The sequence below is a fragment of the Heterodontus francisci genome, chromosome 33, assembly GCF_036365525.1.
Source record: "Heterodontus francisci isolate sHetFra1 chromosome 33, sHetFra1.hap1, whole genome shotgun sequence".
Classification (NCBI taxonomy): Eukaryota; Metazoa; Chordata; class Chondrichthyes; order Heterodontiformes; family Heterodontidae; genus Heterodontus; species Heterodontus francisci.
Window position 1 is genome coordinate 25351669 of NC_090403.1, and position 19214 is coordinate 25370882.

The 19214-nt window shown below is 43.6% G+C and overlaps 1 protein-coding gene across 2 annotated transcripts in view; it reads left to right on the forward strand.

Annotated features, from left to right (window-relative positions):
• The window catches only part of LOC137348062 (formin-like protein 1), a 249717-nt gene that overhangs the window by 148073 nt on the left and 82430 nt on the right, over nt 1–19214 (forward strand). For both annotated transcript variants that reach the window (XM_068013188.1, XM_068013187.1), the window contains 5 exons: nt 582–655; nt 2716–2799; nt 12231–12284; nt 12822–12965; nt 17550–17646. In XM_068013188.1, the coding sequence (XP_067869289.1) occupies nt 582–655; nt 2716–2799; nt 12231–12284; nt 12822–12965; nt 17550–17646 (453 nt within the window). The remainder of the gene's footprint in view (nt 1–581; nt 656–2715; nt 2800–12230; nt 12285–12821; nt 12966–17549; nt 17647–19214) is intronic.

Sequence of the window (19214 nt, forward strand, 5' to 3'; positions counted from 1 at the left end):
AGGCCGAGGGTTCACCCTGGCAGCCCCACATGCCTAGGTTTTACCCTACCCCGCCACAGTCCAAGGGTTCATCATGCCCTCCTCCACCCCCCCACTCCCACAGGCAGAGGGTTCACCCTGGCACACCCCACAGGTTGAGGCTTTACCCTGCCTCCTCATAGGCCGAGAGTTCACCCTGGCACACCCCACTCCCACAGGCTGAAGGTTCACCCTGGCACCCACCCCCCTCAGGCTGTGGTTTTACCCTGCCCCCACCGCCCCCCCCCCCCCCCACTCAGGATGAGAGTTCACCATGCCCCCCAACAAGTGATGTGAAACTTTAAAGCAACTTTCCTACACAATCCTGAACATGGTCAGTTGTTTATCTCAGTTGCTGCCCTTATTATAGAATCTGCTTTGCAATGGAAATGAGGCGTCTTTCACACCACTCCAAGCTTCAGTACATGACAACAACATTAATCCTAAAGTGTTATGCTAATATAAGATGGGATGTCATTCCAGAGTGACAGAGGAATAACTTTCTGTTCCAGAAACAAACACTAAAGAAGCTTCTCATTTTTTTTTCATGTCAACTGTTGCAGTTCAAGAGGCGAGTCCAGGAGTCGACCCAGGTCCTGCGAGAGCTTGAAATTTCATTGCGGACCAATCACATTGGGTGAGTTACACTCACTGGCATTTAAAAAATCTGTATGATATATTTTATTGCAAGATGAAAAGGTGAAAAAAATCAATATTGGCCAAGCCTTTGTTTTTCAAAACCTAATTCCCGAATTATGATATCGCCACCATTAGATCGAAGTGAAAGCCGTTGAGTACCTTTGTGCTCTCAGACCTGGAGTTTCAGGTTTTACGATACCAGTGATTATAACCTTTGACCTTTTGCCCAGGAAAGTCATTTAACATGAAATGTTATGTTATCTTTCAGTGTCAGGTTCATCAAGCATCTGGTAGTCAGTGTGCACGCACATGGTTTTGGATTGAAATACAATGATCAGCGTTCGGAATCTTGCTGTCAACCCCTGAGAGCAAGATTCCAACCGTCATTCATTGTAGTTGGAAGATCATTTCCCTTTACCTTTTTTGCTAATTGTTTCCCTAGACCTGACGGCAAATCACCCACTGTGGCTGAGGTAGCGGGCAGACCCTGAACTAAGTAGTGTCAATTCAGTCGCTGGAGTGGATGGGCCCATGCTACAAGTCTACCCCAAATTCTTGCTATGGTTGATATATGTGTGGACACTGGGTGAGGGCAAGATATAACTGAGCTTCCACCATCCAATAGTCTGCTGGCATCACTGGACTCACACATTAAGAATGGCTGTCTCGGTGAGGTACTGGCAGTGTCGGCACCTGTGCAGATGCCTCAGTGCTGTCAGGAGGGAAGGGAAAAAACCTCAAAGCAAAAGATAAAGGCAAATTATGGAAGGGGCTGTAGATAGAAGAAACAAGAAAAAAAAACTTGCATTTATATAGTGCTTTTCACAACCAACAGATGTCTCAAAGTGCTTTTCTGCCAATGAAGTGCTTTCACTGTTACAATCTAGGAAATGCAGCAGCCAATTTGCACACAGCAAACTCCCACAAACAGCAATGTGATAATGACCAGATGTTTTTGTGATGTTACTTGAGGGATAAATATTGGCCAGGACACCAGGGATCACTGCCCTGCGAAATAGTGCCAAGCAATCTTTTATAGCTACCCAAGTAGGCGGATGGATCCTCAGTTTAGCATCCTGTCCAAATTATGGCACTTCCAACAGTGTAGCACTCCCTCAGTTCAGCATTGATTTTCATGCTCAAGCCCTGGAGTGAGACTTGAACTCAGAACCTTGTGACTTAGAGGCAAAAATGTTACTACCTGAGCTATAGCTGACTACAGCTTTAATGCTGTTAATAGACAAAAAGTACAACTGCGAGTTTGAAAATGAGGAATATAGTGACAGAATGAAAATTGAGAAAAAAACTATTCCTTCCAAAGGTTTAAAAGGTCTCAAGACACCATTTGAAGATTAGCAGGTATTTTTCCCAGTGTGCTGGTTAAGCCTTCCGTCAACCAACACTAACAGAAACGGGCTATTGATCTCATTTGCTGTTTGTGGGATATTTGTGTGTAAATATGCTTCTGTGTTTGCCTAAATACTAATGGCGACTGATTGATTGCTGAAGTGCTTTGTGATGCCCTGAGGTACTGATATTCTACACTGTATTTGCCCAGTCCAGTGAAAGTTAAGTTGATGGATGGATTCCTAAAAGAGCTAAATGGTTTATGAACCAGGAGAAATGTGAATGCATTGGATGTGGGTCTCAAGCTTCAAAAGCCTCCTCCAAATCCACTTTCTACAATTGTGCCTTTAGTCCCCTAACCTAGCCCGCCTCCCTGCTCCTCTTATGACTTGTTCAGTAACTATACCCTCATGTTGCTATGTTAAACTTAGTGAGTTGTTGTTGCTGTGTGTCAGTGGCATTAAGTTTGTGAAGTGTAATCACAACTATTTTCTGAGAGTGGGTTGAGTGTGACACTGTAATATTTGAACTGCAAGAGCATAGATCCTTATTGCTGAACTTTTAGGGGTTCAGAACCTGGGAATGTACAAGGCCTGAAAAGACCCCTGAGATCCATCTGCCTGATCCCAATGTCATTTTGGATAACTTCTGTTGAGCCACAATCCCAACGTACTTGAATCTGATTAACTGCTGCTTTTTCCTTTCTCATAGTTGGGTGCAGGAGTTTTTGAATGAGGAGAACAAAGGACTGGACGTGTTGGTGGAGTACTTGTCCTTTGCACAGTGCGCTGTCACGTAAGTACACTGGGATCTTTACTAAGGGCTCTATCTTACTTACTGCCTTCGCTCTCTGTCAGCTCATTCATGTTGATTTTGGAACTTATTTATTCTGTGGTGTAAAATTATCCCTAGTCTGTCACCTTGGAATGAACGCAAGACTGGATCACTTACACTGTTATCGTGATGATGGGTTTCAGCATGAGATCTAAATCAAAATGCAGGAAGTCGGGAATAAGAGGGGAATTTTGGATAATATTTTTGATTTCAAGTGTGGCAGAGTTTTACAGCTAGGGAAGGCCACTGAAGTGTGCGGTCAAAATGAGTTGAAGAGACAATTAGAAGAGTTTTTGAATAGAGGAGTAAATAAGGAATAACTGGAGAAGGCAGTTGGTTGGAGTTGATCTCTGAAAGGAGAAGGGTAGCATTGGGCGTGTTGGGCCGCAACATCTCCTCTTGTTCCAGAAAATGCTTTTCTGTTATAAAAAGTACTTATTTAAAATCATTTTCATTCTGTGTCTTTATGATCATGACTGTATCACTCCTCTTTCAGCCCCTCTAGTGCAGTGTCACTAACAGGTATGTGAAGATGTCCCCTCTGGTTTTAACCTTCAAGTCACGATCTCAATGAACAGGGTGAGATTGAGAACTCTCTGTGTAGGGAGTCGTGGACTTGAACACATATCTCACTGCCTAGTGGAAGTGCGCGATACATCTGTAATCTCAATCCATGGGATGAAGACCTTCATGCCAATGAATGTTTCTATTGAGTTGGAGTTCAATGATCTGAAGGTCCATTTGAGTTGAATGCTCAATTTGGCTCAGTTAGTAACACTCTCACCTCTGGGTTAGAAGGTTGTAGGTGTAAACCCTACATATGAAATTAAGGCTGACACTTGTGAGCTGCTGTCTTTCAGAAGCGATGTTAGACTGAGCTCGCATCTGCCTGCTCAGGCGGACAGTAAAAGCTGTGATGGGAAGATGGTTAGGGGTTGCACTCTGCAAGGATGAGATCAACGAGCTTCCATTTGAACCTGTCTTGTGATCTGAACATTCAAGTTCTTGCTGGTTTTCTTGACCTTGCATTTAAAAGTGATATCCCTGAAACTATGTGCTCACGTGTGAGGCAGTTCTCAGGAGAGGTCCGAGCTGAAATGTTAACCCATTTTCTCTTTCAGTTGCCAGGTGACCTGCTGTGCAATTCCATTGCTTGTTTAGAATTCAGTTCTGATGTTCCAGCGTGGTGCATGGACTGTGGAGGTGGAAAGTTAGTGCAATTTAAATTCAATGGTTTACAGCAACGTGATAACCAGTTATTCCAGAGGCCCATCGGAGTATCTTCATTTAAGGTGAAGGCCATCTCTCAGGTTTAGGGCATGCTGCTCAGTATTAGCTTAGACAACAATATAATCTTACTGACAGAGCCTGGGTTCTGAGTTTTCATATTTTGCTGACGTAAACAGCAGATTCACTTCAGCATTCAGAGTAACTTTAGTGCCCTTTCCCATTCAAAAATAATGCAGGTTCTGTATACTACACAAACACTGTGGGCTTAATTTTTCCAGCCCATTGCTGTTGGCCTGGGATGTGGGAGGACTGGCAATATGGTGGGGGAAGGTATCCGGAGGGGAGCCCAATGACTTCCCCCCACCATGGCATATTGATGGTGGCGGGATCTTGGCGCCCACCAGGTGGCCAAATGAACCACTTAAGTGGCCAATTCATGGACACCTCCTGCCCTGAGGACATTTTGCCCATGTTAGGAGGGCTCACTGATGTGTGGGGAGGCTGCCATGTGGGTCCCCAGGGGGCCCTCCTTTATCAGGCTGCCATGAAGGGGCCCCCAGCGGCAATGGTGCCACCACTGCACTGAGACCACCCCCCCGCACCGAGACCACCCCCACGCTGATCACTGGGGCCTGCCCGCCTGGGCACGACTTCCCCCAAAAAACTCACCCCCTCTTCAAGGGCGCCTCACCCTCTGATTGGGGCGGCAGCTCTTGGGGCCAGCTGCCATCCAGTGGAGGACGGTGGCCTGTTAATTGGCTGCTGCCAACAAAATTGCACTCCAGGGTCCCGCCACCTACCGGATCGGGGTCGCTTCCCACTTTTGGCCCCTGCAGAAGGACTTCACTGTCCTCTGTAAAATTCAGCCTTGTATGTTTACACAGCAGGTGACACAGGTTCTGTTTATTACTCTGTGGGGTAAAAATTGGACCTCATTGTGCCTGTTTTAAAATGGTTGTAGCAAGGCCCAGTTTTTTGGGACCAATGTTCTGCATCCTTGAAAAATATTTGAACTGAAATTACATGTGGGACAGCTGCCGACAACGGGCATTAGTTCCTTGCATATGCAAATGAGGGGCCTAACACCTGTTTTAAGGCCAGTCAGGAAAATCAGGCAGCCCTGGCGGGAACAGGTGTTGGGCCTGCTTCTCTCAGTTTTCCTGGACGTGGTTGAGGCCTAGTCAGTGGCCGTCACCAATTAGGTAAGTAAAATTATTATTTTTCTGAATTCATGTGGAAGCAGGTGGAGAAGGAGTGCTTCTCCAGGCTCCAGTGCTACTGGTCGTGATCGGCCGCCCTCCCACTTTCCTCCTGATGCCCAATTGGTATTTATTTGAGGGCCACTGTTGGTGAGGAAAGTGGCCTGAATTTCTTTCTCCCTGACGGGCGAGCAACAGGCGCCAGCAGCTCTTCCAAATTAATTTAATGTGGCCCAAAGCCCAATTTTAGGCCAGCCTCATGCCATTCCATTAGGGGACGTGCTGCCTGCATGGTTCTAGGCCCAGAACGGGCCCAGACAAATTTATACACATGTATATTTGCATAGGCTCTGTGTATTATATAAACAATAACACACAGGCTGTAATGCATAACAAAGCAGTAACAAATTGAGGAAAAATGAAGGCTGAGATGAGTTCGTAAACCAGATCATCGTCACTATCCCCAAATGGAATACACCCATGTACTACACACGCTCCAAACTAGATTATTCTGTGCGACATACAGAGGTATTCATGAAGGCAAGTTCTGTTTTTGCTAGGAGCAGAATCCCTGGTGAACAGTTACAGACACCGCGCTGTCATGGTCAAACCACATGATTTGAACAGAAGCACTGATGTGTGAATTGAATTGCACTGATAGGTTTGATTCATGGTACGTCACAGTGGTGCGAAACTGTTTGTATATATTATGCAGAGAGTTGCACAAGATTTGTATCAGAGCCCCAATTTTGCACTTCTAGCGGACTCTGCTTGGGAATGGCTGACTGCCAAGGCAAAGCCAGCTGACAGTACCTTGAGCTGTTGTTCACAATTCTGCAGGATCAGGTTATTTGAATAATTAACGTCCACTTGCAGCACAGCTTTGACCTTCTGCTGGCAGTTAGCCACATGGTGCCCATTAGAAAATGCAGTAAGCGGCTGAATCTTAGATAGGTATGCTTAAAGGGATAGGTACACTTAAAGGTAAACGGATGCATATGGGGAGAAATATTATTTCGGCCATTATAATTTTCAAAATGGATGTGAAATATTTGTCAGCCTTACCAGACAGAAATGAGTGAGGGTTCCACTGTTTTGGCATTTCCAAGGATAGCAGTACACCCACTGGTACATTGGTGACCTTCAAGTCTGTGTGAAGAGCTGTCCCTGTGGTACAAATTGCCTGCCGATCAGCTTGGTACTATGCACAGCAGATTTCCAAATGAGCTCAGATTTATGGAGGATGGATAATGGAAGCCAGAACAGGACAGTATTGGAGTGATTGAGTCTGGAGGTAACAAATGTTGGATGAAAGTTTCAGCAGCTGGTGGGCTGAGGCAAGGGGAAGAGATGGGCGATTTTACAGAGGTGGATGTAAGCAGTTTTTATGGAGAGGATATGGAGCTGGAAACTCAGCTTGGGGTCATATATAACACTGAGGTTGCAAACAGTCTGATTTAGCCTGAAACAATGGTTGGGAAGGAGGCTGGAATGGTTGGTGAGGGGATGGAGTTTGTGACAACGGCTGAAGACAGACTTTGCTCTTCCCAATGTTTATTTGGAGAAAATTTCTGCTCGTCCAATGCTGGATGTTGGATAAACAGGCTGACAACATTAAGGCAGCAGAAAGGTCGAGAAAGGTAGTGATCAAGTAGAACTGAATGTTGTCAGCTCAATGATAGAGGCAAGCCCATTAGTAAGAACTAAATATAAAAAGATCCTTCCAGGAGCAGTGAACTGTATGCCCAAAGGAGATTGTCACAGTCATCAATTGTTCATGTGATTATGCTTGTATCAGGATCTCTCTTTGACAGGGAATTAGGGAGAGCTGAACCCACCATGCCTCAGAGACATGGACAACAAATAAAGAGACTATTGATAAGCTGAATGCATTCGAAATGCAGACATATCGGAGGATGTTCTCCATATCTTACATGGACAGCAAGACTAATGAGGAAGTGCTGGAAATAGCTGGGGATAAGAGGAAATTAGTGCATAACATCAAAGAGAGAAAGATACAATACTTCGGTCACGTCATTAGAGCAGAAGGTAGACAGAGAGGATTATTGGAAAGGAAGATCAATGGAAAACATAGGAGAGGGAAGCAGAGAAGTGAATGGATGACAGGTATCATGGATTGGATGCAGTTGACCTTTGCAGAATGTGTAAGGACAGCACAGCACAGGACAGATAGAGGTGGAGATCCACGACAGTCAACCTTCTGGGAACCAACGAACGAATGAACCCAGCAGAACTGGTCACTTTTCATTTGAAATGCACTTTTTAAAAATTGATTTCTCTGAAACTTGTTGTTAATTTAATTGAATTACATGCTTTAGTCGAAACTTCAGCACAGAAAAACTATTAAGTTGCCCCCTTAGCCTCATCTCTGCTGTGGTGAAAACAATCTGAGTAAGTTGTCCATGTTATCTATATATTCTCCTCCCTGTTTCACCCTAGGGAATCTACATTGCAACTTTTTCATAACTTTAATATTCTCTCTATAATGAGGTGCATAAAACTGCACTCAGTATTCCAGTGTTCATGCAGATTTTTGTGTTTTATTCATGATATATAAATAGCCAGAATCTCATTTGCCATTTTTGTGACACTATCATTTGCAGTCCTGCCTGTATTTGTATCCCTACACCTCTCTGCTCCTCGACTCCACTGAGAATGTTATTGGCTAAGTTATTTTTATGTTCTCTGTTCTGTTCTCTGTATATCGTATCTTCCCATATTGATACAAAATTTGTTTGTGAGGCTAGGCAGTGAGCATTGACAGTCATTGGGAGCAGTAACAATGCTAAATTTTCCTCTGCATCACTCTCCTACCTAGTGACACTCAGGCTATAACAGTACGGCCCTGACCACCCAGCTGAAATCAGTAACTCAGCACAGACTTGAATTGATCTGTATTACCCAGGATAACAGTAGGTGGAACATTCAAGTACTGAGACTAGGTGTTATGTCAACACACTACAGTGCGTATGAGGCACACCATTTTGTAAATTTCAGAGACACTTTCTTCCCCCTTTAACTTACTCGCCTTCTACTCTGAAAGCTGCTGGCTCATGCTGGGATACAGCTCCACTAGTATCTCATTCTGTTCTTCATGCTTAAGGTTAACTGAGTGTTGAGGAGATGTCAGCCTGATTTGGTCCTTGCCCAATCACTACACACATGCCATGCACCTTCCTGCATAACGAGCGGAAATTTAGATGAATCCTCTGTCCCTCCTCGTCCTTCTCAACCTGTTTGCAGCCTTTGGCCACACCATCCTCCTCCAATGTTTCTCCACTGTTGTCCAGCTGGGTGGGACTGCTCTCACCTGGTTCCATTGTTATCTGTTTACTTGGCTAAAGTATCACTTGCAAAAGCTTCTCTTCCTCTCCTGCACCGTTAACTTTGTTGTCTCCCAAAGATCTATCCTTGGCCTCCTCCTATTAGCATTAGTACGTTGATGACACCCAGCTCCACCTCACTAACACCTCTCTTGACTATTCCACTGTTACTAAATTATCAGATTGCTTATCCGACATTCACTTCTGGATAAGCAGAAATTTCCTCCAATTAAATATTGGGAAGACTGAAGCCATAGTTCTCGGTCCCCATGCCAAACTACATTTCATAGCTACCGTTCCCTAGCTACCAACTCTATCCCTCTCCCTGACAACAGTCTGAGACTAAACCAGTCTGTTTGCAACCTTGGTGCCATATTTGACCCCGAGATGAGCTTCAGACCTCATATTCACGCCATCACAAAGACCACCTATTGCCCAAACTTCACCCATCCACCCCCCTACCCCCCGGTCTTAGCTCATCTGCTGCTGCAACCCTCATTTCATGCCTTTGTTACCTCTAGACTTGACTATTCCAATGCACTCCCACATTCTATCCTTTGTAAATTTGAGGTCATCAAAAACTCTACTGCCTGTGTCTTAACTTGCACAAGTTCCGTTCACCTATCACCCCTGTGCTTGCTGACCTACATTGGCTCCCAGTCAAGCAACATCTTGATTTTAAAATTTGCATCCTTGTTTTCAAATCTCTATCGCTGTAATCACCTCCAGCCCCACAAGATATCTGCGCTCATCTAATTGTGTCCTCTTGAACATCCCCGATTTTAATCACTCTACCATTGGTGGCCACACCTTCAGAGTTGCATGGGCCCTAAGCACTGCAATTCCCTCCCTACACCTCTCTTCCTCTTGACCTCTGTTCCTCCTTTAGGACACTCTTTAAAACCTACCCCTTTGATCAAATCTCTGGTCATCTGACCTAATATCTCCTTATGTGGCTCATAGTGCCGCTATGAAGTGCCCTGGTCACTTTGTTACTTTAAAGGTGCTTAATAAAAACTTGCTGTTAGCAAAGGCTTGTGAGGCCACTTGGAGCATCCCCATGATGAGTGCACCTGAGGTCAACTAACTCAGCACAGAAGAAGAACCAAATTGGAGTCACCCTTGCCAGTTTTGTTTAGTTGTACACTGTGCATGGCACATTAAAAAAACAAACCATTGGAGTGCTCTCCAAGGTATCTTGTTCAGATGAGGTCGTAAGAATGTGCTGCATTATCTAAGTACCTCATAAACTCCTAATATTTCTTTTAAAAACAGCATGAACAACATTAGGTTATTTACTTACTCATAAGTAGAAAAAATCTAATTGGATAGGAATTACTGTTGGTGATACTGTATGAATCATTAACATGTTTAAAACTGAGTTAACTTGTACTTGTAAATGAATTAGCGGGGAGAGAAATTTGGGCTGAGGTCCGTTAAGTGTTAAAAGGATAACGTTGTTGACAATAATTGCTACCCTTGCATTTGTGAGTGACAGCTAGTAGTCTGCAACACAAGTGCAAGAATTATTGTAATATACCATTAATATCAGAGAGCCTTGTCTATTTATTTTAGAGATTCAGAAAGTGCCCTGGAACATGCAAAGCTTGCCAAGTGCTCAGTGATCGTTAGTTATTAAACATTGTTATTTTCACTGCAGCTGAGCACCTCACAAACATTGAGCAAGCATTAAGATTATATGCTGAATATTTTATCTATTTGCAAAAAAATGAGCTACTAAATAACCAGAATATCATAATGCTGCACAAAGCCTGTACTTCTAACACCCGTCAACTACATTGACACTTAAACAAGCCAGCACGACACCCCCACCAGATAGTTGTAAGAAAACAAATTAAAAATAGTGTTAGTGAATATTGTGCATAATGACACAAACTGGCAGTGAGTTGAAGGCACTGATTCAATATCTCAGTTATGCTGGCATTTATAAACCATTTGGACATCACTCTTCTGGTTCTTGGCTTTTTTATGGGCCTTATTATGAGTAGCAGTGGTTTATGGTACACTGTAACTCTGCTATCTCTGTGTGATTAGTCTGTAACAACATTGCTGCATTCAGGTCCAGACTCAATGGGCTTCATTTTACCAGCGGCGAGCATCAAAAATGGCAGGGCGTGCGCGTGAGATTTACTCCACGATGCCGCCGTGATATTTAGCGCAGAGGCTCATTTACATGGCCATGTTGGACCACGCCCCCCCAGATGATGTGGAGGGGGCGGGTGCGCCTGTCTCCGGCAACGGTGTCCAGTGCCACTACGCAGGCGCCAGCATCATTTTTACAGGGCTTCAAGTCCTGTCAATTTATTTAAATTTTTAAAGTTATAGGAAGTGTAAATTAAAAATGAAAATCTTAATAAAAGTTTCAATACCCTCTCCCACCCCCCAATAACAAAACAAATTAGTACTTGCCCTCCCCCTGCCCCCCAAAAAACTTACCTTGCAGTCCCGACCTTCCACCCCGCAAAGTTTATCAACTTTGAACCTTATCCCTCCCACCACCCTCTAGACTGAACAAAGAAATTTCACCCCGCTCCCCTCCACCCACCCTGAAAACTTACCTCCTCCCCCCTCCCCACCGGTATCCCGCATCGGATCTCCAGTCAGAGATCCGAAGGTGTGGGAGTTCTGGCAACTGGCCGGAATATGGCAGCGGGACGGCCGATGGGAGCAGGTAGGTCATTAATTAACATATTTAAATCCTGCCCCTGTCGCCGAGCGGCAGGTGGGGCCACCACGAGGCCTCGCCGCTGCCGGTAATAGGGGCAGGGCCTTCCTGGCGCCAAGGTCCGTGGTGGGCCTCTCCCGGTGGCATTTTCCGGGCTTCCCCAGCACGAACCCCAATGTCGGGGGCTGGTAAAATTCAGCCCAATATGTTTCGGGTCATATTTTGCATTAAAAAAATTCTGGCAAAAGATTGCGTTGTGACATATAAAGAGGACAATGTATAAGAGAGAGAGAGGGTCTCCTGTATTTGTAGACATGCACTGTGGAGAGAGTCTCATTTATTAATGTAGAACAATGATTTATAGTATCACGCTATTTGTGTAGGATAGCGTATGATTGAGATAGATACCCTCTCTATTCTATAATAACTGACTATTATTAAATGAAAAAATATATATGCATTACTTAAGCTTCATCAATGGTTCAGTTGGTAAAGACAGCATGGTCTGTAGTAAATTAGCTCAGATTGGTTGGTTTTGCACTCAGTTGGCCTCAGTCCCCTGGACTAGAAGTCAGCCAGTGTTCCTGTTCTTTGCCCCCACTTGATGTAAGTGTACATATATGAATGAAAATAGGATTGGGCACTAATCTACGGTCTAACTCCCCCACCCATTCTCCCACCTCAGTAAACAATCCAGCCAACACTGGCACATAAATAGTAGACACTGAGCTGGCTCACAGGTGAGTACATGGAGGACGGGAAGGCAAATGCGAGAAAGTGTGAGCTTGAGCCGATAGTGGCCTGCAGTATTTATGTATTGCCTGCCGTCCATAATAAAAGCATTTCTTTGGCCTAGGCCAGTCTATCTACAAAGCTTAGCTTGGCGAAACATGTACTGACATTTCAACAATCGACTCCCGTCTTGTTTTTCAGATCTTTTAAAGAAACTGCATGGAATTTTGTGAGGAGTTTGAGTTATGTTGAAAGGTACTATTGTCTAACGCTCATTAAACCAGCAGTAGTGTTTGGCCCAGGTGCGGGCTCTCAAAATACTAACTCACTATTCAGTTCTCTGTGGAAGACTTCTATACTAACAATGCTTGCTAAAAATTAAATTGTGCTTTTAAAAACAGTTGAAAAATGAGAACCATTTGTAACCATTTCTAACTTACCAGATTTGCAAAATGAAATAAAATTCATGGTTTAGTTTCCTTGAGATAGAGAATATTCGATGTATTTTTACCTAGTTACTATTGTGAGCAAAAATGTCGGTGTGTATCTGAAGTAAGGGAATGTTATTTGCACTTTTTTGCACGCCTTTGTAATGGGTGTCACGTATACCCTGACTTGAGTTATTTGTGCTGAGTTACTATTTGTCCAGATTATTTGTAGCAGCCTTGGGCACTTGGTCCAGAAGAACTGGAGTGCTGGACTGAGGACTATGGCGAAGGAACCACTGTTTCATGAGCTAATCAAAGGGTTGTCCTCTTTTTTTTGTTTGTTTTTCTTCTTCATGTATCTCAGGCATGACATGGAGAGCACAGATAATGGAGGAATTGCTTCTGAGAAGAGCAAGCCCTTGGACAGATCCGTGGAAGACCTCACTAGAGGCAACTCTTCCCCCACCCATGGATCTTCCAGAACCAGTAGCCGTCATCTCACTGTCAGGTGAGAAGGGGACAAGGGGGTTTCAGATTGATGGCGATAAGTGGTCAGTGTTATACCATGGGTTTTCTTGTTCTATTAGAAATACTTAATGCCATCTGGTAGCACGTTAGGACAGTTTAAAACCAAGGAACTCAATTGCAGACTAATGGAGCTCCTTTGTTATCAAGAACACTGCATTAGGCAAATTTATTCTGTGTTATTTATCCTGAAAGCTAGGTTGGTACCTTGGGGCCAGTTTTACAAATTGGACCTCTTGATGCTCCTAATTTGTAGCACGTAAAAGTACGATCTGTCGTCTTGTGCCAATTTCAAAACTTTGCAGTCGAATTGGGACAGTGGGGATGAGGGTTTGGATGTGAGATCGTGGCCTGAATTCTGGGCAGGGGAGAGTGTAATTTTCACTTTTACCTCTCGGGTAGTAAACTGGTGGATTGACTCATACACCAATCATAGAACAAATGTGTAAAATTAGCACTCTAGTGCTGACATCGAGCACTCTGGTATCTGCAGGGTTAAAGCTCCTTCCGCTCTGGCCCAATAATGATGATTTAAAGTCAACCCACTTTCTGAGGAGCATCCCATATTGGACCGATGTGACATTTTTCCACGTGGGTCAACAGTGTACAGCTTTCTTTGTGGCCTGTGATTGAGACTGCCATTTAAGACTGCCAGAATTAGGACAGTTTTGACAGATGGGCACACAGAAACTTGGTTGAGTCTGGCCAAACTCATTCCAAATAGGACTTTTACAGAGAGAAGAGAAAGGAGGAAAGAGAGATCTTCATCCTATTAATCTGGATTGGATTGAACTTGGGTACGGAAAGTGACAGGACAGTGTGGTGACTTACTGCACTAACCAGTCCCCCAAAACTCTAAATCTAATGTGTCAGATATCACCAGAGACTGCTACAGAGAGACTGGTTCCTTTCAAGACATGCCTACAAAACATAGGCACCCGCCTGATCCATTTTCCCCTCAATGGATATTCTTGTCCTAAACCTATTGGTGTCAAGGACTGAAGATCAGGGCTGTTTGAGGGAAGCACAGGCAGAATAAAGAGGAGACCATTTCCTCTTTGAAAGGGTCATTTTGACTTTGTACAAAAGTGTAAATTGGGCAATAGTGAATTGGAAGCCCATTTTATGCCTCTGCTGATTTTTATTTTCATTGACTTCAAAAGATCAAAGCACCCAGAGTGATGTAAAAATGGGGCTGCTGATGCGCTACTGCCCATTTTACATGCACACAAAGTCACAATTTCCCACTGTGTTTATGTATTCAAAGAGCTTTGGCTCTGGCCACCATGGTACTGAGTTTTGAAAGAAATGTCTTGATGCTCTGTCGTAACTTCAACCGTTTATGCTGTTTTTCCAGGAGTTCCGCTAATGCAATGGCAGGAGATAGGGACAATTCCCAGAGAAATTCAAGGCCATAATCACTTTTGAGTGCTTTGGTTTTGTAAGAAAAAGGAAATCACAGTGATGGGATTGGTGCTTTCATTGTGCTGTAAATTAACAGATTATACCCGCTGATACAAAGAGATGCAATGTGGAGGTTGGGCAGCCTTCCTCCAAAGAGTACATGGCTGCAATTGGCATAACCATTGCTGAAAGGGCGACTGAATCCTCTTCAATCACAGGTCCAGATATATTGTAAAAGCAAAATACTGCAAATGCAGTATTCCAGACATATTGTTTTGCCTTGTCCTGCCTTTAGCACTTTTCAGTAGTTAATTTTTCACTGTGCACCTCATTGTCACTTCAATCATTATCTATTTGATGCAGTGACAGTACAAAACCCTCTGCTTGACTGCACAATGAGAGGTCCAACAGTCAGGATGCAGATAAGTCCATTCTGTGATTTAAAAATGTCCATTTAAAATGAACAGGCTCCTCCTCTCTAAAAATGCTTGTGCTGAAATTGTCAATGAAAATAAATGACACAATCAAATGAATGATTTATAGAATGCATTTTTTCATCTTTAGATTTTTTTGAGCTTTGAGTTATTTGGATATTAGGGCTTCTAGTATGACAGACACCGGAATGTGAAGAAGTACTCCTGTCCACTCTGCATATTGTTGGGTGCAGAGACTTGAGGGCTGTAACATGCCTGAGCCACCCAGTGTCGGAGGGTTCTTATTACCAGCAATATAATGTCCAGCAGAGGGAGGCAGTCGTGCAGTGGCAATGTCACTGAGCTACTAATCCAAAGGCCCAGGCTAATGCCCTGGAGATACGGGTTCAAATCCCACCATGGCAGTTGGTGGAATTTAAATTCAATTAGTAAATTGTAAAAGAAATGTGGAATTGTAAACTAGTCTCAGCCATGAAACTATCGTCGATTGTTGTTAAAAAGAACATCTGGTTCACTAATGTCCTTCAGGGAACAAAATCTGCTGTTCTTACCTGGTCTGGCCTACATGTGACTCCAGACCCACAGCAATGTGGTTAACTCTTAAATGCCCTTTGAAATGGCCTAGCAAGCTACTCAGTTGTCAAGGTCAATTAGGGATGGGCAACGAATGTTGGCTTTGCCAGCGACGCCCACATCCCATGAAAGAATAAAAAAATGGGTCCCACTGCAGCCCGGATAAATACTTGACTGGAGACCCAAAGGAAACATTCAAAATAACTGGGGTGAAAATTAATCTTGGGATATATTTTATTCCAAAACAAAGTTGCTCCATTAAGTGGGTTTATGGGGGGCAAATCAATGTATTAGTCTTATTCAGTGAAAGTGGTTGTACAGTTAAGCGGTAGCATCTGTATAACTGATATGCGAAGTGTAACCTCTTTCTTTGTTGTTTTCATGCTTCTTGGGGATGTGTCTTCTCTCGGTGGGTACATGGAGACAAAATCAAAAGCTTACCAGAGAGCAGCGTGGCTTTTAATTCTTAAACCCATGTAGGTTCCCTCTGAGTGATTGAATTACCCTAAGAGGTTCCCTGTGTGATGCACTGCTCACCCATCGAGCTCTCCTGTTCAGTCCATGTGTAATACATTGTTCAGTCCACACAGATCTGCTGCATGATGTACTGTTCAGTCCATTGACCTCCCCTGTGTAATGCTTATTGTACTGTTTTACAAACCTCCCTGGGTACATGGATAGAAATGGTAAATGTGGAAGTATGAGTCAATATATATGTGTCTGTGTATCCTTACTCCACAGTGGAGTAATGGATCCTCGGGGCCACAAATGTCATAATTTGCCTTTTGTCTTGGAAATGAATACATAGAAAATAGGAGCAGGAGTAGGCCATTTGGCCCTTCGGGCCTGTTCCACCATTCAGAAGAGATCATGGCTGATTGTCTAATTCAGTACCCTGTTCCCGCTTTCTCCCCATATCCCTTGATCCCTTTGGCATTAAGAAATGTATCTATTGCCTTCTTGAATATATTTAATGACGGCCTCCACTGCCTTCTGCAGTAGAGAATTCCATAGGTTCACCACCCTCTAAGTGAAGAAACTTCTCCTCATCTTGGTTCTAAATGGCATACCCTGTATCCTGAGACTGTGACCCCTGGTTCTGGACTCCCCAGCCATCGGGAACATCCTCCCTGCATCTAGTCTGTCTAGTCCTGTTAGAATTTTAGATTTCTATGAGATCCCCTCTCATTTTTCTGAACTCTAGTGAATATAGGCCTAGTCGACCCAATCTCTCCTCATACATCAATCCTGCCATCCCAGGAATCAGCCTAGTAAATCTTCTTTGCACTCCCTCCATGGCAAGAACATCCCAAGAACCTCACTATCAGGTAACTGCCTCCGCCCTCAAATTCCTTTAGGCATGATTTAAACGGGCCAACCCCTTGTTGGCCACTGGTCAATCACCTGATTCACAGATGGTCCATGTGCACCACACACCCAGGATGGTGAGAGCCCAGTTATGAACAGTGCTGCTTCGTAGCTCTGTGATGCTTTTTAATTCTTTATCTGTCCTTGTCACTCGCCCTTAGGAATTCATCAAAGATATATAAAGTTCTCCAGCGTGGGTGAGTAATGAATTTATCATTGAAAGCATCAGGAGAAACTGCTGCTGCTCACCTTATCATTATTGGCCAAAAGGTTAGATATGCTACATCATGGGGACCATTTTATCTATTGCCATGGTGCAGAGGTCATACAGATTGCCCCAATGCTATTATATACCTTTTAACTTTTTATTTTGTTGAGCTTCTGGTTACAAGTGAGTGGTATCAATTGGAATGCAAAGGGGTCTGCTCCACTAAGAGAATTCTGGCCTAAATTCACTCTCAAGGATGCATACAGATTCGACATTGGTTTGATATCAAAATCCATCCCTCTTTTTTGGACTCTTTCTTCCCTACCCCCACAAATGGAACTCTCTTCTCCATGTCTACCGTTTCAAACCACATCATAATTTTAAAAATCTCTATTAGGTCTGTGCTGGAATACCATATCCCATGGTTTGGTTGTTTACTGAGAGTCTAGCCATCAGTCTGATGCAGATATCCCGATTTATTTCTTGCTGTTACCAATCATCCATTAAAAGCGTTTGCTGACATGTGTCCAGTTTGCTGTAACACATTGATTGTAACCTCTGCTCACTGCGTCTGTCTCAGGCACAGTAGAAAAGCATTGCGGAACTCACGGATTGTGAGCCAGAAGGATGATGTCCATGTCTGTATAATGTGCCTGCGTGCCATCATGAACTACCAGGTAAGAGAAGGCCAGTTGGTCTCTAGGGCCTGGGTGTGGGCATTGTATTGGATGGCAATTTATTTTGTTTTATAATCTGTACATTCTTGTCTCATTCTTAGGAACCTCCATGTTATGCTTGTGACTATCTTCATTGTTATTAATCTCCTGAGCACTATTCTTTGCATAGTTAAGAATTTATCTTTGTTTTCTAAGGAAAATATGATTTTATAAATATCCCCCTGTGGCTTAGTGAATATGTGTGCTGCTTGCTGTTGTCCTTAGTTAGCTCTACAGGAAGGTCCCCTGATCTTGGGTGAGGATGGTAGAGTTGGCTTTATGCCTGGACAGTAGACTCTAAGCTTGAGCTGAGAGATCTCTGAATCGTATACTTTAGAAATGAAAGCCTAAAATCATGAACAAAATCATGTTCATCTAGCGTTTTATCATGTGTCTGAGTGGTTCACATACAATCAGTTACTTTCTGTAGTCACTGTGGTTATTGAGGGAACATGGCAGCCATTTTGCAGACTGCAAAATCATACATATAACAACAAGTCATAGAGTCATTTATGGCACAGGAGGACATTCAGCCTATCGAGTTCATGCCGGCTCTCCGCAGAGCAATCCAGTTAGTCCCACTGCCCTGCCCGATCCCCACAGCCCTGCAAGTTTATTTCCTTCAAGTGCCCAAGTCGAACAACTCATTGATCTTTTCTCAATGATGGTTGAGCAGTGATCACGATGTGCAGACAACTAATGCCATGGTACCTTTAACTTCCACCTGACCTGGCCGACACAACCTCAGTTTAACATCGGGTGTGAAACGCAGCAGCTCCAACAGTCCAGCATTCCCGTAATAAGCGCCTGCAACAGTGCAGCATTCCCCTAATAGTGCACTTGAGTTTTAACCTAGATTGCATGCTCAACTTGAACCACTTGGTCGGTGTCTGAGTTTGCGTTTCAGCTCAGTCACATTTAGAATTTAGGTTTAGTATCCTTTGAGCAGGACCACAAGCTAATCAGAGAGAATGGCTGAAAGGAAGAATTTCTCCCTTATTCAGACAAGGACGACGGAAGTGAAATGACTGAAACCGTGATTGGCCTCAAATTTTACAACCTATTATTTCATTGTAACACCAAAAGGTCAATAGAGCAAAGCTTAAACAGATGAGCCACTACATGATGTACAATTCTGTATTCCTATGTTCTGTCTTTCTTTGAGAAGAAATGCATTCAGTTTTGGGTGCCCAGTTATGGAAAAGACATTAAGGTCAGAGACAGTGCACAGCAAACCTTCACCAGGAGAGTACCAGAGATGAGAAACTGGAGTTATAAGGAGCGATCTGGGATCCGTATCCCAGGACTCCTCTTACAACTGTAGTTATCTGCCAGGATCTACCCACATGTGTCTGCCATGCATTCATAACACTTCAGACATGGTGTTGTGAAATATTAAAAATGTAAAACAAAAAGGAGAAGGCTAAGAGGATATTTAATAGATTTTATAATCATAGAATTTGATGGTGACCGGAAAACAATATTTCCTCCATTGGGGAATCAGTGATAAGGTTCATTAGTTTAAAAAC